This window comes from Bactrocera neohumeralis, chromosome 4 (genome assembly GCF_024586455.1).
Source record: "Bactrocera neohumeralis isolate Rockhampton chromosome 4, APGP_CSIRO_Bneo_wtdbg2-racon-allhic-juicebox.fasta_v2, whole genome shotgun sequence".
Classification (NCBI taxonomy): Eukaryota; Metazoa; Arthropoda; class Insecta; order Diptera; family Tephritidae; genus Bactrocera; species Bactrocera neohumeralis.
In genome coordinates, this window is record NC_065921.1 from 76,942,084 (window position 1) to 76,969,311 (window position 27,228).

A 27,228-nucleotide genomic window follows, 5' to 3' on the forward strand; every position below is an offset into this window, starting at 1 on the left:
GTATATGCGACATGTAGCTATAAATGACTATAAAATAGTAGTCCAGAACGCTATCATTACTTTGAATACGACGGTAATATGATTTGACATAATGAGAGCCTCACTTTCGTAATATATACAAGCGAGTGTAAAGAAATATCTCTACAAAAACCCTACCATACTGATTGCTTTAACATGATTAAAAATTTGTACAGAAAATTCCCCTGAAATTTGTTTCTGCGTACGCCGCTGTTTCTCAATACATTTATATACAGTAATTTGCAATAAAAAACACCTAAAATAACCAAATTATTTTAAAACTTAGCTTATGCGACGGCATTTATTTTTAAGCTTCCCCAGTTTGTTTTAGTTTTGTAGTAATCGGTAAGTTCAAGCTCAGGTAGCCTCATGAAAAACTTTGTTTTTGATATGTTAGCAGGCCAGTTGAAAAGTGCCAGCATAGCAAACAAATTTTGTGCCAAAATTCGTTTATTTTATTCAACATATAGTAGTTCCCTTCAAGGTTGATACACTGATTATAGCGACCCTCCAACTTTTCGATATAATTTTTGTGGTACGATTTGTCTTTTGCTTCGAAATAGGCCTCGGTTTCGACGATCGCATGTTCAATCGACAAAATTTTTTACCAGCGAGCATTCTTTTGTGATCTGAGAACAGGCAATAGTCGCTGAGGACCAGGTTTAGAGAATACAGCAGATACGGAAGCAATTCGAAGCCAAAGTCATAGATTTTTGGTAACGCTTTCACTTACTTGTGACACGGTCGGTTGTCTAAGTGAAGCAGCCTTTTATTTTCGATCGTTTTTCGTCGATTACGTCGATTCTTTTAAACGGTGCAATAGCGGTATGTAATAGTCATTGTATCCGGTGCTTCCTTAGTTCAGGTAGTCAATAAAAATTATTCCATGCTCATCCCAAAATACAGGCGCCATCATAACCTTGCTTGCCGACTGTAGTCTTTTTCCACGCTTTGGAGCGGTTTTGTTTTGTCCAGTCCACTTGGTTGACTGTCTATTCGACTTCGGAATGAAATGATGGAGCCATGATTCATCTATTGTCACATGTCGATACAAAAACTCAGGTTTATTACACTTGAACATTTCCAAATACTGCCCCGAATCATCAACCCGTCGCTGTTTATGGTCAAAAGTGAGCTCGCTCGGCAACCAGTTTGCACAGATTTTTCTCATATCCAAATTTTCGTGAATGATATGATAAATGTTCAATTGATATCTTTAGATTGTCTGATAGCTCGAACAACTTCACTTTACGGTCATCCAAAATTATTTCGTGGACTTTTTCATGTTTTCGTCGGTAACAACCTCTTTTGAGCGTTCACTGCGTCCGTCGTCTTCGGTGCTCATTTCACCACGTCTAAGCTTACCATACCAGTCCTTGATGGTTGATTTTCCCAGGACAGTGTTCGAAAACTCGTCAGCAAGCCAAGTTTTTGCTTCAGCTGTAATTTTTCCTTTCAAAAAGTTTTATTTTATCAAACCGCGAAATTCCTTTTTATCCATTTTTTTCACAATGACAAAAGTTGTTTCATCCTAAATTATGTAATTCTCAAACTATAGATCCGACAGCGGTCAAATTTACACACGTGCCTCTTGAAGGTTAGTGCTTACTAAAAATTATATGGATTTCTTTCGAGTAGCGTCATCGCGTCATCTATGTATCAGTCCGGGAACTTTTCATTTGAACTCTTATCTTCACGAAATTTATTACAAAGCATACATATGTATCTATAATCTCTGAAGCTATTTTTCAGATCGGACAACTACAGCGTATAGCTGTCATACAAACTGTACAATCGAATTCAAGTACTCTTACGGAAAATTTTTTATTTGACAAGGTAACTTAACGAAATTTGGATTGAATTATTCTTCAAAGTAACGCTATAATTTCTGAGTAAATTTATCAGATCGGATAGCTTACTAGTTCCTTTTTCTTGTGAAGGGTTTTCTATGTATCTTCGTTGCCACCGAGGTTAAAGTTTTTTATCACAAGCTTTAACACTTACATTATGTTGAAATATTCACTGTTTTTATTGTTGTGCTTATAAAATTTTAATTAATTTTATTCAATTTTAATTTTCCATTTAATTGTTTTTTTTAATATTTTATATTTTTTTATTTATTTTTTTTTTATTTTTTTTTATTTTTTTTTTTTTAATTTTTTTAAATTATTTTTAATATTTTTTTTAATATTAAATTTAAAAAATTTTTTTTTTTTTTTTATTTTTTTTATTTTTTTTTTTATTTTTTTTATTTTTTAAAATTTTTTTAATTTTTTAAAAATATTTTTAATATCAATTTTTTTTTTAAATTTGTTTTTTAACTTTTCATATACATATTTTTCATATTTTATTTTACTCTTTTACTAATTAATATAGTATTTTCAAAACTCTTACTTCCATATATTGTCCTTTAAGTGCGTTGATGTTATAAGTCTCCTCTCTAGCCAACTAACAAGCTGCGAATGTGCTGTGCGCTAGCTACTAAATCAAGCTAATATATCTCTTTATCAATAAAACATACTAATATTCAATTAAAACGTTTTACATTCAATTAAAATCGCATCAATTGCCTAAAGTACATATATTTTCCCGACGATAAGAAAAAGGGCGTGTTAGAACATGTCTAATCCACTTACATACATGTGCATATCTACGATACATTGATATATTGGCATGCTTCTAGGCACTCTCACTTCTGCCCATAGGAATCGAGCACACATGTCTCCATCCATATACACACAGATATGTATATATATCCATACATACACATATATTACATACTACAATTTCAAGCTTTTATATTTAGTATTGCTCGTGCTTTCACAAGCTTTCCTTAATACTTAGCTAAGTTCCAAACCACAAGCACACAATTTAATGTAGCGCTAATGTCACCTTCGTTGCGTGCGTCGCGCTCATTTAAACGACATTCAACTTGGAGTAAATATCTGCCGAAATAGCTCAGTTGGGAGAGCGTTAGACTGAAGATCTAAAGGTCCCCGGTTCAATCCCGGGTTTCGGCAGTCAAATATAATTTTTTAATTATTTCAGAAACTAAATTTAAAATAAACTTAATAGGGAAGCGAGAAAATTAGAGCAAGATATATATATATATGTATATATATAGACATGACTTATTTATTTAAACAAACTTGGTCAGCAACAAAGAGTGTCTTGTTTATTTGCGTTCGTTTGCTGACGTTCGCATTTCCACACGAGTATACAAATAGCCGAGCAGCAAAAAAATATCAAACTCTTGCCGACTAATTCGTGCTACTTACCATAAATAATTTGTTTTACGTAAGGTGTTTTGTGGAATTCAATATGCCGCTGATATTCAGCTGACAACAGCAAATACGAAGAAGCTTCCATGGACATTGGCACGTGCATTTGAATGTGTGTACTCAAGTAAATCAATAGTAAATGTTCTCGAACGAGTAAAACATTAATTGGAGTACCTGCTTTGTGATCACGAGTGACAGACAGAGCGGATGTTTTGTATAAATTAAAATGCTGTCATATAAAAATAGCAACAAAAAAGGGAAAAATGCAAAGTAAACAATCAAAGAAGAAGCGCTCGCCGTTTCTGAAAAGCCAGTTCATTGAACTTCCCTACGAAATCGAATTGTAACCTCGACAAACAAATCACAAATTGCATTAAATGTGGTTATAAATAATACTCGCTTGACCTTCAGCTAGGAAGTAACGGTGCCATTTGGAGGCAACAGACAAGCCTCCAGATTGTGGGTTTTTAATTGAAACAATATACCATATAATCTTACACGTTTTGATATATAAATAGTGTTTCCGTAGATAGCCGTTATCGATTCTGGTGCAAAAAAAAAAAATCCACAAATTATTGATGAACAACCATTACATACACCCGAATTGACAGTGTGTTATGGTTTTTGATTTGGTGGTATCAGCGGTCGGTACTTTTTTCGAAATGTAGCTGACCATCACTCTCAATGGAGAGCGATGATAACAAAATTTTTATTGCCGCAATTGGATGAAGTTGATCTTGACAACAGCTGGTTCCAACAAGATGGGACTACGTGATCTTGATCTTGACAACAGCTGGTTCCATCAAGATGGGACTACGTGCCACACAGCACGTGCAACAACCGATTTATTGCGAGAAAAGTTCGGAGATTCGATTATATCAAGGAGTTGTGGCATTCAATGGCCTCCAAGCAATTTTGATTTAATACCATTAGACTACTTCTTATTTGGTTATTTGAAGTCACTGGTCTTTAGCAAAAAACCAGCCGCTCTGCAAGCTTCGGAAGTCAATATTGAATCATCAATAGGACGACATACGACTTGATTTAGTGGAAAAAGTACTCGATAATTGGGTGCATCGAATTCGTTACTGCAATAAAAGTCGTGGTGGCCATTTGAATGAAGTTATATTCAGAACTTAGTTGGTTCGATTGTACTTCACATTAAATAAAAAAAAACATTTGAATTTCCTTAACAATTATTGTATTTTTTTTATAAGAAATCATATTACTCTTATTGGAAAATTTTTTACTTAAAACATCTGCATTATGTTAGGTTACTAACCGGCTGTCACACCTTACATATACTGGTCGTAAAAATGCCAAATGGAGGTTCAGCATAATTTGAGTTGAAGTATTCGTCATAAAGAGCTTCCTCGTTTCTTGCGAACTTTAAGAGGACAAGAGGACTTCATATCTAATTTTCATTCTTTATGTAGTCCCTTGAACTGTGAAGCTGGACAGAAGCGCAGGCGGAATTTCAGTGTCTCTCCCATACCTACTTACCGAAAGCGTGTTACACATAATAGAGGTGACCCTGCATGTTCTTAAGGCATTCCATTTCACCCTGATCTATCTGTCAGCCATTTCGGAAACTTCATTATGTTTCGTTTTTAACGACTTTCGTATCCCCTGTCTGGTTCGGTAGCCTGACGGATGCCACTTTTGACAATCTCATCAGCTATTGCGTTTCTTGAAATTGATTTGTTGTCTGGAACCCTTCTGAAGACTTTCTCTGACGCAATGCGCTGCATCTATAGTGTATGTATATAAAGGAGAATGGAGTCATATGTAAAAGTTCATGCAAGTGAGGAAAGTTCTCCGACTGCCATACACTTGAAAGTGGCCTGAAATTATAATTTACATATGGCTCAAGCAGCTCACGACTCCCAGTCGTAGAGCAAGTATCATCTGGGTAGCCGAAAGAACATCCGCTTGAAGGCGAGCTAAAGTGAGAATGCAAACCATCCCTACCCAGGGTTGTGTCAAAAAGGCCACGCCAAAAAGGCTCCCAATGAAAAAACAACCTTGGAGGAATAAAGATTAACTTTTGAAGCATCATCTGTTATCTTAAGGGAAGTATTTGAGAACCAAAGTATAGTCTATGGAACAGACGGTGTTTCGACTATATGTAAATTATAAAATACCATTTTATAATCGATACTTTATCGCCGTTCAAAAACTGCGATACGGACAATAAAGTCGATTGCCAGTCATTGTGGCAATCACAACATATAATGAAACGAAAATTCGGTAAGGAATTCGTGGTGGAGAGAGACTTCCTAATAATTTTTGGTTCTTACTAATGAATAGATTGGTTTGTACTCCTCTTGAATATTGTATGTATTGAACAGGGTATGTTTAGTTTGCCCCGAAGTTTGTAACATCCAAAAGGAAACATCAAGGACCCTATAAAGTATATATTGTATATAAATGATCAGTGAACAGTTAAAAAGGTCCGTCTGTTGTCTGCCTATCTGTATATAACGAATTCAGCCTTAGTTAATGAACCATTGGCTACTTACTACTTGACTCTCTTCGGATTGAAAAGCCACCAACTAGATCGATCATGTTGTGATAGATGGAAGACGAACGTTTTAACGTGCGCAGCTGTCTAATTCGATGCTTCTTGTCTATCTATCTCTGAATTTGATATTCCCATTTGTTTTAACGTATTAACCGAAAGCTCATGTGAATAAAGTGTTATGCTAAAATATGGTGTCCAAGGACACGGTTACCCTGAACATAGGATAATTATACACTGAAAATGGTATATTTAGTTTCCCACGAGTCGTTGTAATAACAAAGAAACATCAGAGATCAAGGTGACAAATTTTCAGCTTTTCTGTGCGATTTTATATCAATCTGCAGTTTTAGAGAAAAATGAAGTTTTGCGAGCTGGCTCTCATCGAAGGGTGCCTTAGATCAAATATGATATTGACATGTGTACATAATTGGCCTCAACAACCGCGTCGTTAGTTCTGCTTTCACCAGACTAGATAAGGAAGTGAAGCAAATAGGTTTGGTTGAGAACGACGAAATATCTTCTGTCATCAAACAAACAGTCGTCGTACTCATGACTAGGCTCCCACGTCACTGTTGACAGCCATAACATCGAAGTTGTAGATAACTTCGTCTATCTTGGAATTATCGTTAATACCAACAACGAAATCGAACACAGAATATCTCTTGCCAATAGGTGCTACTTTGGACTAAGTAGGCAAATGAGAAGTAAAGTCCACTCTCGACGAATAAAGAACAAATTCTACAAGTAACTCATCATGCCCGTCTTGAGATATGATGCAGAGGCATGGAGAATGACAACATCTGATGAGTCGGCATTAAGAGTTTTAGACAGAAGGGTTTTCCAGTAGATTTATGGTCCTTTGCGCGTTGCTAACGGCAAATACCCTAGTCCATGGAACGATAAGCTGTACGAAATACATACATACATATATGATGACATTGACTTAGTTCATCGAATTGAGAAACAATGGCTACGCTGGCTATATCATGTCATCCGAATGGATGAAAGCAATCCAGCTCTGAGAGTATTCGACGGAAGAGGAAGACCTCCACACAGTTGGAAAAATGAGGTGGAGAAGGATCGGACACACTTGGAATCTCAAAATCGCGTCAAACAGCGAAAACGACTGGCGCGTTGTAGGAAACTAGACTATAACCACGTAAGCGGTGTCAATAAGGAAAAAGTTATAGGCTCGATGCAACCGATGTTAACCTATTTTTCTTGTATACCATATTTCTAAAACATGTTTTATGCCAAAATTTCAAATAAGAAACACTTTGTTTGGTGTTTTAAACTCTCTTCGAGTCATTTTTTTGTGTTTTAATTTATTTGATTTTGAAGTAAATTTCTTACGTTTTGCTAAACATTCTCGTAGTTCTTAAAGATTTTTGGAAATTATACATATGTCTTCAATCAATAATATTGTAACAAATGGAAATATTTTTTTAGCATTTCGTCTTACAAATTAGATTGTCACTTATACTGTTTGTTGGCTTGTTTCGCATTTGTCCGCTTAGCCTACGCCTCACTACAATTCTTCCAGCAACAACTTTATAACAAATGTATAAAATAATTAATTTTAATAGTAAAGTTGTATGTAGTATGTATGTTTATATACACACATACATACTTTTGTATATGTATGATTGTTACAATTCCAGGCGTTAAGACATTTTTGCGTTGAAGGCATTGTTCGGTTTTACTTTCACTACTTTTTTTAAACAAAAAATAATATTTTCTTTATAAAATCAATTCACAAATACATTAAAAGCGCTAACAGTGCGAACATTCATACATGTGTGTGTGTGTGTTTGTATATATATAAATTAAATGTTTTTTTATAAATTACTCTTTAAACTTAACTTTAAATAAATAAACAATTCACGGACCAGGTCCATAAAAACTTTACATTTGCACTTAACAAAAGCAAAAAATTAAAGAAAATCACTAAGTTGGCACCATTAGCGTATTATATACTTCAGATGCGTTGCATAGTTTTAGCGGCAACTGTCTTTTATCGATAAAATTTTCATTCAAACTCGGCTGGGAGCTGAGCACGAAAAATTCTCCGTTATTTATTAATGCTGACTCTTGCTTTTTAAATTTATTTCTTATTTTGCACGCTGAGTACCGTTATCACACTACTTTTATCATCTCTTACTTACGGTACATTTTATTTTTAATTTTTTTCTAAGCTACACACATTTCTCTCGCACTTAAATTCACTAAGCCTTAATCATTACTAAAGATAATAAAAATTAGACTGCTTAAATAACTAACTGTCTGTCTGTTTGTTGTCTAACTAGCACTAGCCGCGAAACTACAGCTTCGAATTACTAAAAAAACACAACCGAATATACTAGAACGGCGCTCAGTTGTGGCTGTCTAGCGATAGACGTGTGCTCAGTGACCCGTTTCGTTGATATTCCCCGCCGCCAAGGTCAGACCATTATCAACGCCGGTTAGGAAACGTGGATTCGCGCCATTCGAGGTCAGTGTGGTGGTGCCAGGTGCAATGGCGGATGGTTCCTTGACATCAGTGGCTGGATTGTCCCACCATTGACGTTCACCGGAACCGAAGATGTTGTAGAAGGTGGCGCAGAAGATATACACGAAAGCGGCGATGAAGAACACGATCTGCCATTGACCCATAGTAGGCTGGAGAGTTGGAAATAAAGAGAAAGAGAGAGAGAGATGGAAAAATTTAGTATTTATTGCGCACAAAAAACAAGTCTAAGCTTAAAATCATACTCAAAACAAAACTTACCTTATTGTTGATTAAGTTACCGGCGGCAATGGGCGCCAACAGACCCGCCAAGTTCGCCGAACAATTTGTGATGGCCATCAGGAAACCGGCAAAACGTGGCGACAGATCCAAGTGATTGATTTTGAAGCCAGAGTAGATACCACCGTTCAGACCCACACCCACCGTGAGTATGGCAAGTGTCAAAGCACGATCACAGCCTGTGTACGAGGCGGCAATAAGGGCCAAACCTGGACCATATTGACCTATAGCGCGCATGAGAATACAAATAATTAGTAAAAATTAATTTATTTCTTTTCGCCGCCAGTTTACTCACCAATACTGTTGATAATTTTGCGTGTTGTTGTGTGTGTGAAACGATTTGATGAGATCATCCAATCGGCAATAACCGAAATGAACATTGAGAAGAGCCACATAGCCAAGTAAGGTAGGGATGAGAGCAAGCCGTTGGCTTTCAGTGAGAAGCGCAACACTTGTTTCATGTAGGTGGGCAATTCAGTCATTAGTGTCTCGTAACCGTAGTTGTGACCCATGTGCGCTAACAAGATGGCGTAGAAAGGCAGGCACTTTAAGATGGACTTGAAGGGAATTGCTGGCACCTATAAAAAGTGAAAAAGTCGACAAAAGTTTATTAAAAGTACACTTCAGACATTCCTCTAAACTTCATACTGCTAACAGAACAAAGCTCAAGAGTGTAACTGATTTTTTAGCACACTTGCTATGTTTTAATAGACACCTACCTTCTGATCGCCAGTACCCCATAGACTAGTGTTGATGTAGTTCTTCTCCGCCTCATCGATGCGTGGATGCGATGAAGGATCCTCATAGACAAACCACAAGAAAGCTATCGACCAAATCGTACCAACAGCGCCGAAAACATAGAAAATCGATGGCCAACCGCCAGAGAAACCATACTCGGCCAACAAACCGGACAACGGCATAGAGATGATGGTGCCGAATTGTGCGCCCGCATATACCGCTGCACCCATACGTGAGCGCTCATTGGGTGGTATCCACTTGGCGAGCAGCGCGTGTGTGCATGGCACAATTGGACCTTCGCCGAGACCCTGTATGAAGCGTACCGCGCAGAGACCATAGACGCCACCTTCGTAAGCGGCAACGGGCACGAGGAAGGCGAACACGGAATTGACAAGCATACCCCAGCCAAGGAAATTCATGGCGCCGTATTTTTTCGCCAAAATACCGAAGGGAATCTGTAGATGAAAGAATACGAAGAAAGTGTTTATAATGAGTTTAGTGTTACTACATTTTCGTTTAGCGGAAAATGTGATTTTTTCCATGAACTTATTGTTGTTGTGTTATTGAACTAGCTACTCACTTGGGTCAGCACATAGCCGTAAAAGAACGAAGATAATATGTAGCCCTGTAAACTGGAGCTCCATACAAAGTCGCCGTCTTGTCCATTTTCCTAAAGGTTAAAAGAAAATAATTATTAAATATCATTTGCTTCTAATTTTCTAGATTTTCCAAGGGGATTGTTGTGCCATGAAGCGGCTGATTTACTTACCACAACTGTTAGATTTTGATCTGGGCACTCATCGTCATAGATATCCTCTTGATCAGCTGTGATGGCGGTGTGATTTACCATCGCCACAATGGCTACGGACATATTTGTACGCATCACATAGGCATTGGCCATGCCCAGGAAGAGCATGAAGGTGACAAAGTATCTTGTTGAGAAACATCCTGAAAAGAATCAAAGGGGTAATTGTGGGTCAGTTAAGCTAATAATGAAGATTATTTTATTGGGAGGTTAAATCTATGTATGTATATTAAATTTAACTAATTTTATTTTTTATTTATGTTAATGGTCTAAAATTTGCAATTTACTTGAGTCTTATATAAATTTTTGATATTTAAAGAGCGTGTACTAAAAAATTACTAAAGTGAAGTCTCCTCCCTATTGATTTCATTTTTTCAAATATTATTGTAACAAATTTTTTAGAGTACTAAATTGCTTATCATTGCTTTATGTTCAAGTATTTAAAACTAAACAAAAAAGTAGCGCTAAACATTTACTAAAAGTACTAAAACTGTACTAAAATACAAAAGAGTACTAAAAATTGGAAAAGTATACTAAACGTTCCAAAAGTGTAATCAAAGCATGCTGAAATTGTACTAAAAATATTGAAGTGTAATTTCAGTACTAAATTTTAGTATTAGCAATATACTAAAATACTAAAATTAAATTGAACAGAAGTGTATTTCAAATATTAAACGTTCTCAAAGTGTACTAAAAATGTACTAAAAGTTCTAAAATTCTACTAAAAATTCTAAAAGTATGCCGAAAGTACTAGAGTGTACTAAAAGTACTAACAATGTACTGAAAATAATAAAATTTAATTTAACAAAAGTGTATCTAAATATTAAAAGTGTTCTAAAAGCGTAATAAAAATTCTCAAGATGTACTAAAAGTACTAAAAATACTAAAATAAAATTTAAAACAAGTGTACTACAAATATTAAGTGTTCTCGAAGTGTGCTAAAAATGCTAAAAGTTTTAAAAGTGTAAAAAAAATTACAAAAGTGTACTGAAAGTACTAAAAATGGCCTAAAAATACTAAAATTGGATTAAAACAGTGTACTATATACATATGTATATTTAAAATTTCCTAAAAGTGTAATAAAAATGATAAATGAATACTAAGAGTTCTAAAAATACTAGAAACAGATTAGACAAATGAGAACTAAAAATGCTAAAAGCGTACTAAAAGTTCCAAAACTGTGCTAAAATTTTAAAAGTGTATCCAAATTACTAAAGTGTACTAAAAGTACTAACAATGTAATAAAACTACTAAAACAAAATTTAAAGAGTGTACCAAAAATATTAAAAGTGGTCTAAAAGTGTACTAAAAATGCTAAAAATCTACTAAAACTTCTAAAAATTTGCTAAAAATATTAAAAGTGATCTAATTATTCAAAAATTTACAAGTGAAAATTTAGAACATCGCTCGTTTAAACGGCAGCTGTAGTGCTTGAAAATTTCTTTTTAGTACATCTCACTATTACTTTTCCATTACTATTATAATTTTTCAATGAAATTCCGTTGTCTTTTGGTACTCCGCCACCATACGCTAATTTGTTATTTGATTTACATTTGTATCTGAAAATTTCTGCTGACTCGCCATTCAATTAGCGAAGCCTCATACACCGTTAGTACTCGGTTTCGCAGCTGAGGTGCTAAAAGCTCGTGAATTCGAAGTAAGTGAGTTGTGTAACTCTGCCGCACCGTGAAAAGAATTTAGGCGGTGGCATTGCCTCGGTGCCACGTGCTTGTCATGAGATATGAGTGATGGAGAAGAAAATATTTGTTTTTATAGAAACTTGTGTATTCTTAAGTTTTTCTGTCATTTATTGGAAATTAAATGTCGTGTGCAAAATAGAAAATAATTATGGCACAGGTTGACGGATTCGCATTATATATGTACATATGTCCGCTGGTGCTGCTTTTGAGGTTATATCTGCTTGCAATTAAAATTTCCGGCTATTGATCACTGCCGTGCACCAGCGTCACTGATCTTAATCAATACAAATGTTTTTGCACCAGAATTTCAAAAAAGGAAATGAAATAATATTTTTCAGCTGCGCGTTTAGCAGATTTGCGAAATGATTTCTACAAAGTGTTCAGTTTAATTAAGAAAGATATATGTCTGTATATACTTAGATACTTTTGCATATAACTGTATGTGTATTTGCACTTGTATGAGCGCACATTGACAGCCTATTAAAGTGTTTTTTGAAAATGTACCAAAGAAACGTACTTTTTTTTTGATTTTGCACCAATTCGGCATGTCATGCAAATTCTGGGTAAAATCATTTTTGGCAATGGTTTATACTTTGCCGGCGGCGGAACTAATATATCGCCAGAAATAGCTGCACGCGCTACACAAATTTAGAAAAAGAGTATTGTGTTATTTTTTTTAATTCAATAAATGTTGATAGTTATTTTGGCTTTATATAAAAAGCGCTCAGTTTGAGCTTTTTCTGCCTGGTTGCAGTTAAAAGTGCCAAAAAGCTTACATTTACCAGTGAAAGCTCTTGGATTCAATAAAGGAATATGTTTTATAAAATAAAACGCGGTTTAAAAATTTCATAATAGTTATGCCCATAATTGTAAAAAGCTTTGAAGCTTTCACTAAAAATATATTTATAAAAAGCTTTGAAGCTTTCACTAAATTTATCAATGCATTCATAATTTTTGGCTGTTAGATTTGTCATAGGAATATGTTTTATAAATTTAAACCCGTTCTGAAGTTCCATTTAAGTTCTGCTCATAATGGTAAAAAGCTTTGAAGCCTTCATTAAACTACCTTGAATTCATGACTTTTGGCCCCTACGCTCGTTATAAAAAAATATTTTATAATATTTAAACCCACTTTGCTTTCAAGTAATTACAATAATTTGCACTTTTAGTTATTTACCTTTCATCATTCTTGGCAAATCAAGTATTTGATCTTTATTAAGAAATTCGAAATAAGTTTACATTAATAAAACCACACAAAAATGTTTTAAATATGAAAGCTTCAAGGAACAAGCCTTGAAGCTTTCTATGTTTTGTGTTTTTACTTCGAAATTTGTTTATAAATCAACTTAACTGCTAAAAGACCAGAATATAATCATTAAGCTTTAAAGCTTGCACACAAAATATAAGTAATCCGCGTTTAATAGAAGTTTAGTATTTTAATAAACAAATATGTGATCCATAAGAAAGAAATAATTTAAACATTTCATCAACTTTAAAAATCTGAAGTTTGCAATAAACATCTTTTTAGGTAATTGCAGCTTCGCTGGATCTAGCTTAAAGCTTTAAGCTCATTGTTTCAATTGTGATCTTGTGAACCTTGTATAAAGAAACTGAGCTGTTTAAAATTATATTATATTACTTGATCCTTTACGCTTTCTCATTAACTTTAACTTTTTAAGTTTTAAAGCTACCAGGTATAAAAGCTTCAGAAGCTTTAATAAAGAGTTTAATCATGTAAACTTAATTTAAAGTAACATAGCAATTAAAGATTAGAATTATGACCATGGAGCTTTTAAGCTCTCAAGCTCTTTTAGCAATTTCTATTTCAAATGTTTTATAATTTACAATTGGTGGTTTAGAATGAAGCAGGGATAATAAATGAGTTATTATTTCACTTGAGAGCGTCTCTCCGTATTTCTATACCTACTTAATTTAATTTGGTTTCGAATTAGTATGTATGTGAAAGAAATTATCTTTATGTGACATTATCAATAGATATTCTATTTATCTGATACACATGTCCTATCAAATCTAGATATGCATACACTCCAACCATGGACTGACAGCACTTGTATTTTATCGCTAAAACAATTGGCTTGATTTCATTAAGCGCTTCATTAATAACAATAAACCACAAATAAATGCAAAAATTCAACTATCAGCAAAAGTATGGCGAAAAACAATTTCGCAATCAGCCAAACAATATACAAAAACAAGAAAAAAAAAACGAAAGCGACAACGACAGCTCACTAAGTGATTACTTAATTTCCTCTGCGAAATATGAGGGTTAATGGTAGCATATTTAAGCGCACACTTATGATATATACATACATATGTATATATGAAGAAATGTATATAAATGTACTCATATGTATGTATATATACTCTTAAGCATGTGTATATATAGAAGTGTGACACAAAAAATGCTTGCTTAAGCTTTTAGTGTCTGTCAATTTCCGCAGACGTCAGCGTGATAGTCGAGCACACGTGCATGACGGCACCAATGGAAAGCAACAAGCGTCCCACCGCTTATCTACTCGCCGGATAATGAGTGAAAATTCTTGGCAAAAAACTCCAAAAAAAAAATATAAAATATAATAAACTGAGTAGAATCAAAGAAAATATTATGTGGTAAGCGGGTAGGCATATGTGTGCTTATGTATGAGTATATAGTACGCTGTGCATATGTTGGCTGTACATTTGCGTTTGCATTTCGAGAACTGATTACCATATATTTATATTTGTGATTGTGTTAAAGTATGTATATGCAACCACAATCATAACCCATAACAACGGTAAAAATATGACAAAAAAATAGAAAAAATTCATTTAATATTTATAATAAAAAAATTAAAAAGGTAAAAAATCAGTAAAATAAAAAAAAGAAATAATAATATAAAATTTAATAAAATAAAAAATAAATTATTGAAAATATATATTTATAAAAAGTAAAAAATATAGCAACAGCAACATGTAATTAGAAAAAAAACTAAAAAAAATTTAAATGCAATTTTATAGTAAAAAAAAATAAAAATATAATAAAGAATTTATTAAAATTAAAAATAATTAACTTAAATTAAAAAAATTATAAATACATACTAAAAAATATATACTTATAAAAATTAAAAAAATATAGCAACAACAACATGTTATTAGAAAAAAACTAAATTCAATTTTTTAGTAAAAAAATTAAGTTAAATAAAAAAATAAATAAAAAAATATATTAAAAATAAAAAATAAATAAAATATTATAAAATTTAATTAAATTATAAAAAATAAAAATTTATATAAAAATAACTAAAAACAAAAAATTAGTAAATAAAATTAAATTAAAAAAATAAAATCAAATATAAAACTAAAAAAAAGAACTAGAATGAAAAAATAATAAATTAAATTAACAAGAAATAAAATTAACAAGAATTAAATTATTATAAAACAAATAAAATAATATAAATTGGTAGATAATAAAATTAAATTTTTTTATTTAATTTTGTTGTAGAAGTATAAGCAATTCCACTATAGATTGTATTTTCAATAAAGTTCTTCAAATGTTATTCTACAAAATATTTGTTTTAATTTTTTGTTAAAAATTGTACAAAAAAAAATCTTAAATTAATTAAATTTCTACTTTACAAAAATTGTAGAAAAAAATTATAAAAAAAAATTTTATTAAAAAAAATAAAATCTTAAAAATTCGAAAAATTTTACGCACAAATGACGCAATATTTATTACAAATTACTTCTTAAAAAGTATGAACATATTTGAAAACAATTTTGAAAAAAAAATTTAATTGAGATTTTTTATTAAATTTATGTGGAGAAAAATTTTTGAAAACTATAAAATTGTGAAAACAATTAATTTAAGTTTTAATTAAATTTCAATCTGTTGCAAAAAATGATAAATGTTATTTTAAGTAGAATGAAAAATCTAAAATAAAATATTGAATATGCGAATTTAACAGAAGTAAAGAACAAAATATACATATATGTAAATATATACATTTTTGTTAATATATTTTAAAACTGTATGCAAATGTATACAAAATTTTCATTAAAAATTCAAAGTAGTATTTTCAAAAATTATGTCTATTGAAGAGTCAAAATTTTTTTATATATTATTAAACATTTTTTTAATTTTATAAAACAAAAATTCTTCAATCTCGAAATATAGATATTTCCAAATCTTTCTAAAATTCATTAAAATTTTCAAGTATTTAAAAACAAAATTATATTTCTATTGCTAGGTGCGCTTGATTATACACCTTAAAATTTTAAATATTAAAGCATTCCGACCTATTTCGTTTGTACTCACAATCATAAAAATAAAAAAATCCAAAATCTGTATTTCGGCGATAAGAGTTTACATAATTATTATATAAAAATAACAAAAAATAAACATTTTTATTTCCGCGATAAGAGTTTACATATACAAACACCATCAAAATGTTTTTCGTGGAATATGACTCAAGATTGAAAGGCACATGTTGTTCAAAATAATTTATACGGAGGCGTGCTAACGCAAACACGGCAAACACGAACTACGCTAAAGTCTCGTGCTAAGCAAGCAAGCATAAAGAAATCATGCTGTGTAACCAAGCAATACCATAAACACACACATACAAACAATTTTTATGGAATACATGTTTAGAAATATTCCATATAACGCTCGAGACGCAAAGTGACAGTCAGAACACATGGAATTTTTTTATGATTATCACAAGAAAGACTAACAAAATCTTCATTGTCTTATGATTATAACGAGAAAGACCAACGAAGTCTCATATAAAAATTAGCAAATCTCTGTAGCAGACATAAAGTAAAGTGTTGTCAGGGGTGCGGAGAAATATGCGCGCCAGCAATATATGTACATATAGAACGGGCGAGTCACCTGCTAGCGCAGCTAATATTTACAAAGATTTGTTTGAGTTGCGTTGTAATGTTTACAAGTGCAACAAGCGTATAGCTAACAAAACAAACGCGGGCATATACAAATATGACTAATATTATGGCAACGGCTCAAATTCCGCTTAAAAGCAGAATCAATGCAGGCATTTGAAAAAATATTGTTTAAAAAAAGTTATTAAAAAAAATTGTGATAGAAAAAATCAATATGAGGCGGCAAAAGTTATTAAGCGTACAGTAGGTAAGTACAGTTGAGTTAGCTGTGTAGTTTTAATTGTGCTTAACTCTCCACTCAAAAAATTGTGCGACGTGACGTATACGCAACATTGAAACATAGAAATATGTCGGCTGCTTAGTCTACTGTGCTGTTGGGCAGTCGGTGAGTCAGTCAGTTAAATCGACTGTTATTTAGTCAGTCTTGTTCATTTTTATTTGTCGATGTGTGTGTGTGTATATATGTATTTATATGCAGTTCTGAGCTCAGCATGCTTTCGTTTTAATTACCACAATTTTTTCATAGTTTACGCAGTTCGCAGCTTTCAAGGCTGCAACTAGCAGTAAAAGTAAAAGAATTATGAGCAACTAATGCCAATGTGAAAAAGAACAAAAAAGCGGAAATACATAATAGGAAAAAATAAAATAAAGCCAAAAAAGTATTCAAAAAGTTCAAAAATTTAATTAAATAAAGAGAAAAATAAAAATAGTAAAATTGAAGGGAAAAAATTTATTAAAATTAGCTCAAATGCCAAATATAAAATAGAAAATATGTACAAAAAATGTTTAAAATAGATTAAAAAAAAACCAAAAAAATACAAAAAAATTTATAAAATCAAAGGAAAAAAATTAAATGAAACCAACCAACTTTAAGAAAAGTACAAAAATTAAATTAAATATAGAGAAATAAAAAAATTTGAAGCAAAAAATTTAATAAAATTAGCTTAAACGCCAAAAACAAAATAGAAAAAATATGTAAAAAATACACTTCAATTAAGTTGAAAAAAAAAAATAAAACCAAACGAAAAAAAATGAAATTAAAATATGAAATTAAATAATGCGAGCTCAAATGCCAAATAAAAAATAGAAAAAATATTTAAAAAAGATATTAAAATAATAATAGAAAAATGCAAAAAAATTTATAAAATCATACGAAAAAAAATTTTAATTGAAATATGAAATAAAATTGGCTCAAATTACTCAGCAATGACCAGACCAGGTATGCATGGCAGCGTGTAATTAGTTAATTATACAAACAGCAACAGCTTGAAATTAAATTTTTTTAGAATTCTGAATTAAATTCTTTTGTTTTTAGACATGTGCTATAATTTTCCATACATTTGCTCAAATATGCCACCTGTGTAATTTTATAATTACTATGTAATCAACATTGCTTAATTTCCACAAAAAAATAATAATTGAGTTTCGCACATTTTTCAGTACTAATGACACTAGTGTAGTGTCATCAACTAACCATAATAATAACCACTATCAAATTTATAAATCATGCTAATGCCTTGCGACACGTGAATAACATTTTAGCCAGCTATACATTAGTCCACTACATTTACTAGCCATCAGCTGAAGTGAATTTGATTTAAGAGCTAAAATAGTTAATTAATATATGCATTTAGATAAGCCCATATATGAAACTATGTGCTTACAAAATATATACTTTTACTAAAGCAATAAATTAGTTAAGAAATTACGCTAACATAACAGTCGCAAGCATGTTTTATAGATAATGTGGTCCAATGGTTGACAACATCTCCCCTGAGCAATGACAAAAGGCTTGACTCACGCATGGCGTTGACAAGAAAAATACTTGTGTGCTAATCTCGAAGTAAATACTGACAAAATTATGCGAAAAAGTGTGTATGTACACATATTATTTTTTTTTTGTTATTCTATTTAGTGCTAAATGACTCAGACGTACTTTTTTCATGCGAGCATACATAAATCTTTTTTTTTACTTAAATTCTGTTGAGTAAGAACGAAGATTTCAAGTAAGTAGCGATAACTTTATAAGTTTTAACAAAATTAGTTGTTGTTTTTGATAAAACTTTTCTCCAGAATTTAATAGTAAGTCTTTCTTTAGGTTTTTGGTTGAAAATAAATGCCGCTGAGCGGTCACCACAATTGTTAAAAGCTGACTTGTTGCACTTGTTGATAATATTTTACGCAAAAACGTAAAAAGATGCTTATAAACAGAAAGGAATGGAATGGTACCATTGAACAAAACAAAAAATTTTAACAAACAAAAAAAAATCAAAATTTAAGTTAAAAAAATATATTTAAAAAATGTTTTAAATGTTTATTCAAAAAAAAAAAAAATATTCAATTCTAATACCGAAAACTTTAATTTCTAAATTTATAAAAAACTATAGAGCAAACAAAAATAAAACAAAAATATCTATTGAAATTAAACGAGATGAAACAGGTTAATTTTCAAACGTTTTTAAACATTTTATATTAAAAACCCTAAAAAGAGATATTATTAAATAATAAATTAAAAAAAAAATATATCTGAAATTTTTGACGGAAATATGGCAAAATTAAGCAAGAATAAATAAAAAAAAAATGTAATCTTAACTAAAAAAAGTATTAAATAAAAGATATTAAATAAATAACAATCAAATAAAAAAATATTAAAAAACATATAGTAAAGTTAAATGAGATAAAATAGATTAAGTTTAAAAATTTTATATTAAAAAGCTCTAAAAAAATTAAATTAAATTAAATTTTAGTTAAAAAATATTTATGTATTAAAAATCGAAATTAAATTTTATTTTTTTTATAAAAGTATAACAAATCTTAAATTTTATATATTTACACTTTTAGTCAACATAAGCTAAAGTGGTTATTTAGTTCATAGAATTTACCATGTTATTTAACTCTAATTTGCCTTTATTCGAAACTTCCGATGATGAAGTAATATTTAAACTAAACCTCATACTAGTTTGGGTCTCAAATAAACTGGTCTGAGTAACCCACAGTGCCGCCACTGAAATTTTAAACTTTTAAGTTTGAGACTGTTATTAACATAAAATGTTATTTTTTTAATTTTTTGATGCTAAAACAATTACATTATTTCGCATATTTTCATATTTAAAAAGAAAAAAACTTAAACTACTTTTTGAGAAAAAATTTAATAAAAAAAGTGAAATTAATAAAAAATAGTAATAATAAAAACAAAAAAATCATAATCAGATTTAAAAAAAAATATTAAAAAAAAAATAAGAAACAAAAAAATAGTAAAAAAAAAAAAAATAAAATCAGATTATAAAAAAATAAATTTAAATTCCATGTTATGTAATTTTTGCAATTTTTTATGTTGAAAAAATTAATTAAATTAATTAATAAAAAAATAATAATAGAAACAAAATCAGATTTAAAAAAAATTTATTATCAAAAAAATTATAATAATAAAAACAAATCAAAAAAAACAAAAACAGTTAAAAAAAAATTATTTGAAACGAATCTATAAAAAACCCAAACTCGGATTATATAAAAAAATTATTTAAAATTTTAAAAATTCATACTTTCCATTATTTTCTTAAAAAAATTAATAATCAATAAAATAGAAAATAATAAATTTAATAATTTATATAATTGCCTAATTTCCTAGTTTTGTTAAAATAACTTATAATAAGCACTCATTTAGTTATAATAACATAAAATTGAAAATAAAAATTAAACTAGGAACATATTATGCCTCAAGGCATGATTTTACATAAAGTATTATAATTTCATATTTTTTTTTAGGGAATTTGTGATTTGTGTTTATTTGCTTTGGATTTATGGAGTGTTACAAAATATAAGCTCATTTCTTTCGCAAGAAATTTTAAGTATTTTTTCCAGAAAGTAAGTCTGATTAGACTTAACTTTATATCGAAGCTTAAATAAAGCAAAAAGCTTGCTTTCTCGAAAAAAATATAATTTTTTGATCGTAATCGAAAACCATAATATTAATTGTTATGTTTTTTGTTAGATATAAACTGGTTTTTTATTTCATTTTCGGCTATGTATCTTCAGATCACTCTAGTTTTTTAATTTACATATTTGGCTCTTCTAAAAATATTCTTTGTTGATAATGGCTTCCATTAAATCACAGTCAGGAGTTTTCCTGTGGTAATATTACAAATTGGTCATAAAACAGGTCTTCGCCTAAGCACTTAAATGTAGCTTCTCACATATTATGTGTCACTCTAAAATTAACAGTAAAATAGCTAAGTTCGTAAGGTACCAATATTTGCCTTACATGTTTTTAAATAAAATTGAATTCCATAAGCTCGCCGTTACTGATTTTAGCAGACATATGTATGTAGGTATATTATACAATATTTTCAAAATATCACCGTATCTTTGAATGAACCTACAAAACTACACATACTAAATATTAAGTATTCTAATTTTTGTTTTTGTACATTTGCTCTCAAGGTTATTAGCTAACGATTTGCTGACGTCCCAAACCAGCCACCTTCAAAAAAACGCAATAAATCGAAAAAATCATTCATGGGCTGCAGAAAGATTTCACAAATTCTGTGTGCAAAATGAATGTTCAATATGGGGAAAAGACAGCCAATAAATCGGCATAAGGCTTCCGACGACTAATTGGTACCACAGAGTATACACGCAGATATATAATTTACTAATGGCCATTAAGAGTTGGTATATAGAAATATATACATATAAAACAGAAATTCACAAATATTCATTTACACACATGCATATACATACGCTTAAGCAACACATACATACGTTGGGGTTTCGTATCCTCGAAAATGTCACTCAAACGCGACTGATCCCAGACAAGGACATGGGCGCCACGTGAACGATTACACTGCTCCGATGACAGCAACATTTTTGCTTGCGTTGATGTCTGTATTGCTGACTGCTGGCAAGTATATGTATATATAAAGGTAGGTGTGTACGCGTCTGTGCGTGTTTGCGGCAAATTAAAAAACTCGCAGCGCCTTTTTTCGGGACGGCAAGTAAGCGCGTAAGCGTGTAATTTAGAATTTCTTTATTCTTAAGGCGTTAGTTGCTGTTTGGCAACTATTTTTTCTTACTTAGTAATATTTTTTTCAGTTTTGCGTGTGTTTTGGTTTCAACACTTTTTGCGCACACGTTTGAAACATTTCATATTCTACCGACTGCTTTTGCGCTGCGCGTTGCACATTTCTTTTGGCTTCCGAAGTTTACTTTATGAACTACTATGCGACACAAGCGGTGGCTAGCAACGCTTTTTTATATGAAATTTATTTGAAACTTTTGTTGTTGTTAATTTTTTGTTAACGCTGAGTCCTGCACTCAACACCGTTCGACCGTTCAGCTGCGCGTTAATGTTGCTACTGAATTGCAGGCGTTCAATTTGAGCGCTTTTTGTGTTGCGCGTTTTCGTCGCGCTGTGCGGCCTTTTTTATTGTAGTGTTTGGTGTGTGTGTGTGGTTGTTGTTGCGCTACGTATGTACATATATGCGCGCACGTCTATTTGTACGCCTGTTGATTTAAGTCTGCTTTGCGCCGCCTCACACTTTTACTCAATGAAGAAGGTGCACAAATACACACACAAACATATATGTACATATGTATATATATTATTTATGTATGTATGTGTGTTTGTTTGTACTCAGCGCGTCACGCGAGACTGACTTATTGCCGCTGCCGCTTTGGCGAAATACTTTTTACGTTGAGTAGCTTCTAAGTGAGCGCTGCTGTTATATTTTATTGCTCTCGTGGCTGAGTGAGTTTGTGTCTTTTTGACTTTTTAATGTGTTTTTTCTTGTTGTTTCACACAAATTTGTTTGTTTGTCGATTTGGCGCGCCTTCTTTGCCACGACTGACACATGACTGCCTGGTGTGTTAAAGTTTTTATCGTTCATTCTGATGCCACCAACGGCGCCGCTTTGCCATTTCGTGCTTGAGTTGTGCGCGCAGTCAACAACAATGACAACAACAACATAGGGAAAGCACATTCTCGCACATGCTGTATGCTCATTCGCGAAAAAAGCGCCAGCAGTCAGCAAAGCAACAGTTCAAGTGAGGTACGTGTGCTTGTTTATGTGTATGTATGTGTGTACATTGAGCTGCGAACCCAGCGCCGCAGCACCAGCGAACCTTCTAAGGTTTGGTGATTGATATTGTGGACTTTTCTTATATACAGTATTTTGTTGTTATAAATATTGTATAACTAAGTTTTTATGGACAGAATTTTATTAAATTTATTAAAAAAAATTAAAATGTTTTTTTTCTAAATTTTTTTTTATTAAAATTTCAAAATAAATTTTAATAATTAATTAATTTTAATTATAAAATATATAGTATTATTTTATAATTATTATGTAATTATTTTATTGACAATTAATTAAATCATTAATTTAAGTTTTTTAATTAATTATATATTTTTCCTAAAAAAGTTAATTAATAAATTTCAAATCAAAAATTTTTTCATAAGAGCATTTTATTTAATAAATTATGAAATTAATAAATCTTTATTAATTAACAAATTTACAAAAATAATTATTGATTAATTTTTATTTTTTTTACAAGAAAATATAAACCAAACATTTTATTTAAAGAATAATCAACTTAAAAATGTATGAGCAAGTTAATCAATTAATTAATGAATTACAATTAATCAAATAAATAACAAAACAATAAATTAGTAAAATGAAAAATGTATAAATTAAATTAATTAATGTTTATAATTAATTGATTAATCTTTTTTATATAAAAAAAAATTACAAAGTTTTCTAAAAAAAATTATTTTAATTAATAAAAGGAAAAATAAAATTGATCTCAAAAAATTAATTCAAATTAATATTTTATGATTATAATTATTTAATTTCAATAATTAGTTCAGTAAATAGTTTTTTAATTCAATAATTTATTTTCTAATTTATAAATTTTTTAATTTAACAATTAATTAAAATTAATAATTAATTGTTTATTTTGTTTTCTTACAAAAAATGCAATATATACTAATTAGTTCAATAATTAAACAATTATGTTTTTTGTATTAAAAAGGTTCTTAAGTAGTTAATTAAACAATTAATTTTTTCTAATCTGAAAAAGCTAATGCATTGCATAAAATCAGAAATAATTATATTTTTATAAAACGGTTAAGTTAATTCTTTGAGAATTTTTTTAATTAAAAATTTGTTAATTAATTTTTTTAATTTAAAAAATAATTTTTATTTAACATTTTATTAATCAATTAATTTTTCTTAATAAAAAATTTTGATATATTTTTTGCAACACAAGTTTTTCATTAACAATAAACAATTTTTAATTAAAAAAATAATTTTTTCAACATCCTTATTAAGCAATTAACTTTTATAGAGAAAAAACATTTGTTGTGTTTTTTGCATCAAAAGTTTTTATTGAAAATTTAATTTTTTTTTAATAAAAAAATATTATTTTAACATTTTAGTTAATCAATTAGTTTTTTTTTTTTGAAGAAAATTTGTATTTTCTTACAAAAATATTTTTTTTAAATTAATTAATTATTTAAATTTTTTAATTAATTAATTTTTTTAATTAATCGATTAATTTTTTGTATTAATTATTATATTTTTCAAACTTTCACCTGAACGCCAACAACCACTTTATTAATAAAAACAAAGAACGAAGGATGACCATCAAATTGTCACCGCGGAAAAGGTTAACCATATCCATATCTCGCTCATATAAATTGTCATTGATTGATTCAAGCCCAATAGTGAATATAGCTTTCACAACAATTGATAGTGGCAAGTAATTAAAGTAAATTGCTTGGACAGCGCAAAGGGTTTCATCACAGCTGTCAAGCGCCAACACGTCGTCAAAGCAAACTGCACATCCACACACAGCCACACATACGATGCAGGCATATTACTGAACAATGCTTACTCATTCCGATTGGCTAGATGCGCTCATAGCATAGCGAAATAGACTCGTGCAACACTCGTGCCATTATTGTGAACACGAGTACTTACTGGCGCTTACTAACACACATATTCATATATTCATTGTTTTGCTTAATTAAGTTGTTGTTTTTTCGATTTTCTTTTACTTGTAGAATTTTCGATGCAGAAAGTTGCTCATTTTTAGCAAACTTTTATTTGGAAAAAAAAAATCTCAGTACATTTTTTGAATTATTTTTCATAGAATTTTTCTAATTATATCTGGCATCGCTTTAAAAAATTCATTTAAATAATTAAAAAATACATATTTTATGATATTTTAGTGGTTATGCCTAACCAAAACACTGGCAAAGGGTACAGTTTTACAAAGACAATTATAATGTAATTTCCTGTTTTAGCTGAAACTACAACATAATTACCAATTAACCATCACAATTTGGGGATATTTATTTGCAGCTGTCTTCTGTGTATATTTTAGGGGTATATAAATACATTATATTATAACATATGAGATAACAAGATTTATATATGCACTTATTTAAATAAAAGCATTTTACAGACATACATACATGTGTACATATGTGTGCATAACAGAAGAAAATTATATAAAATTGGTTATCAAGTAATCACCCCGTTTATTGCGCTGCTTGAACCTGAAAGTTCTTTAAAATTGGTGAGTTGAATGGCCTAGAAAATACAGCAGTGTACTTTGCACTTTACAGCAATGCCAGATAATTACGGAAGAGTGTTATACTAAATGTAAAGTCTTGTACATTTAGGCTTTCAGTTCTGCCATTTTGCCTGAAAAGTATATTGCGTACTATTTAACCTATATAGCGAACTGGAGCATTGATAGCAAGAGCTTGATGATCGATAAGTGGGAAATATGCAATATATTTAAAATATATAGAAAAAATCTTGAACGATTTTAAAGTTCGATTTTTTAGATGTATTTTAAATATGTGTAGGCAAATATTTTTTGTAAAGACTTGGTGGCTATTTTTCTAGTTCATTAACTAGTTGCCTGGGCGTATACGTAACACTGCTGAGGACATGACAAGTATGTACACTCTACGTACATACATATGCATATATTTTTTTCGGGGTTAGGATAGATTTTATTGTTGCATAAAAAATTAAATAAATGCAAGATTATAAATAAAAAATTAAAAAAAAATAAAAAAAATTCAATAAAAAAAAATAATTTTCTGAGGAATAAAATAATAATAAGACAAAAACAATTTAAAAAAATTAAAAAAAAAAATTTTAAAGATGTAAAAAAAATTTAATATTTAAAGAAATAATTTCACAATAAAACTATTTTGATCCCTGAAAAATCTTGAATTGAAAAAAAAAATTGTTAACATACAAAAAAAATTTTTAAATATTACATAACAAATCGCCTTCAAACAAAGATCAGTAAATATAAGAAAAAATCTGACTAACAAAAAAATTAATAACGAGTTAAGATACAAAAAGAACCAATTAAGCTCCGCTAAAGAATTGCTTACATAAGTAATGAATAGTCAACAACACACACGCCTATTTAAAAAACGAGAAACGAGAAATTCTCTGACTCAGCACAAATTTGTCTGCGGGAACCAAAAACACAGTAATGATAGCGAAATGAACTCAAAAATAGAGAGCAGAAAAATTATAATCGCCAATTAATTTCTCACCCTAATTTCAAAACTCAACACTCTCCCCCCAACGAACAGATTTCTCCCACCAGCACATAAAACTATTTTAAATAAATAAAACTTTTAATTTACGACAACAAATATAAATTATAGAATGTGTAAAAATAGCAATTAATTGCACGCCAACTCAGCTATAAATACCAATAGCGGCCACGATCAATTTGACTGATCGAGCAAGAGCGCAGACACCAACAAAATTGAAGACAAAATAAAATGCGCGATAAAACAGCAACAAATTGGGTGAATGCAAGAGAAGATGAAAAGGTTGGGGGGAAATGCAATGGAAAAATTAAAAAAAAAATAAAAAAAGAAGAAATAAAAAAAAAATTAAAAATTTAAAAATTAACAAAAATTAAAAAAAATATCAAAAATTATTAAAAATATTTGGAAATTTGGAAATAACTGAGAAAAATTAAAAAAAAAAATCAAAAAGTGTAAAAATATATATATAAAAAAATTAAAATTGGGTATAATTAACAAAAATTAAAGAAAATTAAGTAAAAAATTCAAAAAGGTGTAAGAAAAAATTAAACAAAATTAAGATTGGATATAATTAACAAAAATTAAATAAAATAAGTAAAAATTAAAGAAAGTGTAAGAAAAAATTAAAAAAAAAAAAAAATGAGTAAAAAATTCAAAAAAAAGTGTAAGAAAAACTTAAAAAAATTGAAAATTGAGTATAATTAACAGAAATTAAAAAAAAAAACTAAGTATAAATTTCAATTGTAAGAAAAAAATAAAAGAAAAATCTGAAAGAAATTCAAAAACAGCATAAGAAAAGTTTAAAAAAAAATTGAATTTGAAAACAAAATAAACTTGTTAAGTAGCTAACACAAGGCGCTAGTCACAAGCAAGCAGAAATAGAAAATGCGCT

The 27,228-nt window shown here is 30.0% G+C and overlaps 1 protein-coding gene and 1 non-coding gene across 4 annotated transcripts in view; one reads left to right on the forward strand and one right to left on the reverse strand.

Moving 5' to 3' along the window:
- The first annotated feature begins 2,965 nt into the window (after nucleotides 1-2,965).
- Trnaf-gaa (transfer RNA phenylalanine (anticodon GAA)) lies at nucleotides 2,966-3,038 on the forward strand. Its single transcript has one exon. It is a non-coding gene; the product is annotated as a tRNA-Phe (tRNA).
- A 4,593-nt stretch (nucleotides 3,039-7,631) lies between these two features.
- The window catches only part of LOC126756148 (putative inorganic phosphate cotransporter), an 82,358-nt gene continuing 62,761 nt past the window's right edge, over nucleotides 7,632-27,228 (reverse strand). The window contains exons 1-7 of one of the 3 annotated variants that reach the window (XM_050468999.1): nucleotides 21,509-22,108; nucleotides 10,116-10,294; nucleotides 9,927-10,016; nucleotides 9,328-9,801; nucleotides 8,904-9,186; nucleotides 8,591-8,832; nucleotides 7,632-8,481 (exon numbers count right to left, since the gene is read on the reverse strand). In XM_050468999.1, coding sequence (XP_050324956.1) covers nucleotides 8,227-8,481; nucleotides 8,591-8,832; nucleotides 8,904-9,186; nucleotides 9,328-9,801; nucleotides 9,927-10,016; nucleotides 10,116-10,294; nucleotides 21,509-21,611 — 1,626 coding nt within the window. In that variant the 5' untranslated portion in view covers nucleotides 21,612-22,108 and the 3' untranslated portion in view covers nucleotides 7,632-8,226. Of the gene's footprint in view, nucleotides 8,482-8,590; nucleotides 8,833-8,903; nucleotides 9,187-9,327; nucleotides 9,802-9,926; nucleotides 10,017-10,115; nucleotides 10,295-21,504; nucleotides 22,109-27,228 lie in introns of those variants that run through there. The other 2 variants (XM_050469001.1, XM_050469000.1) reach the window with 2 other exon arrangements.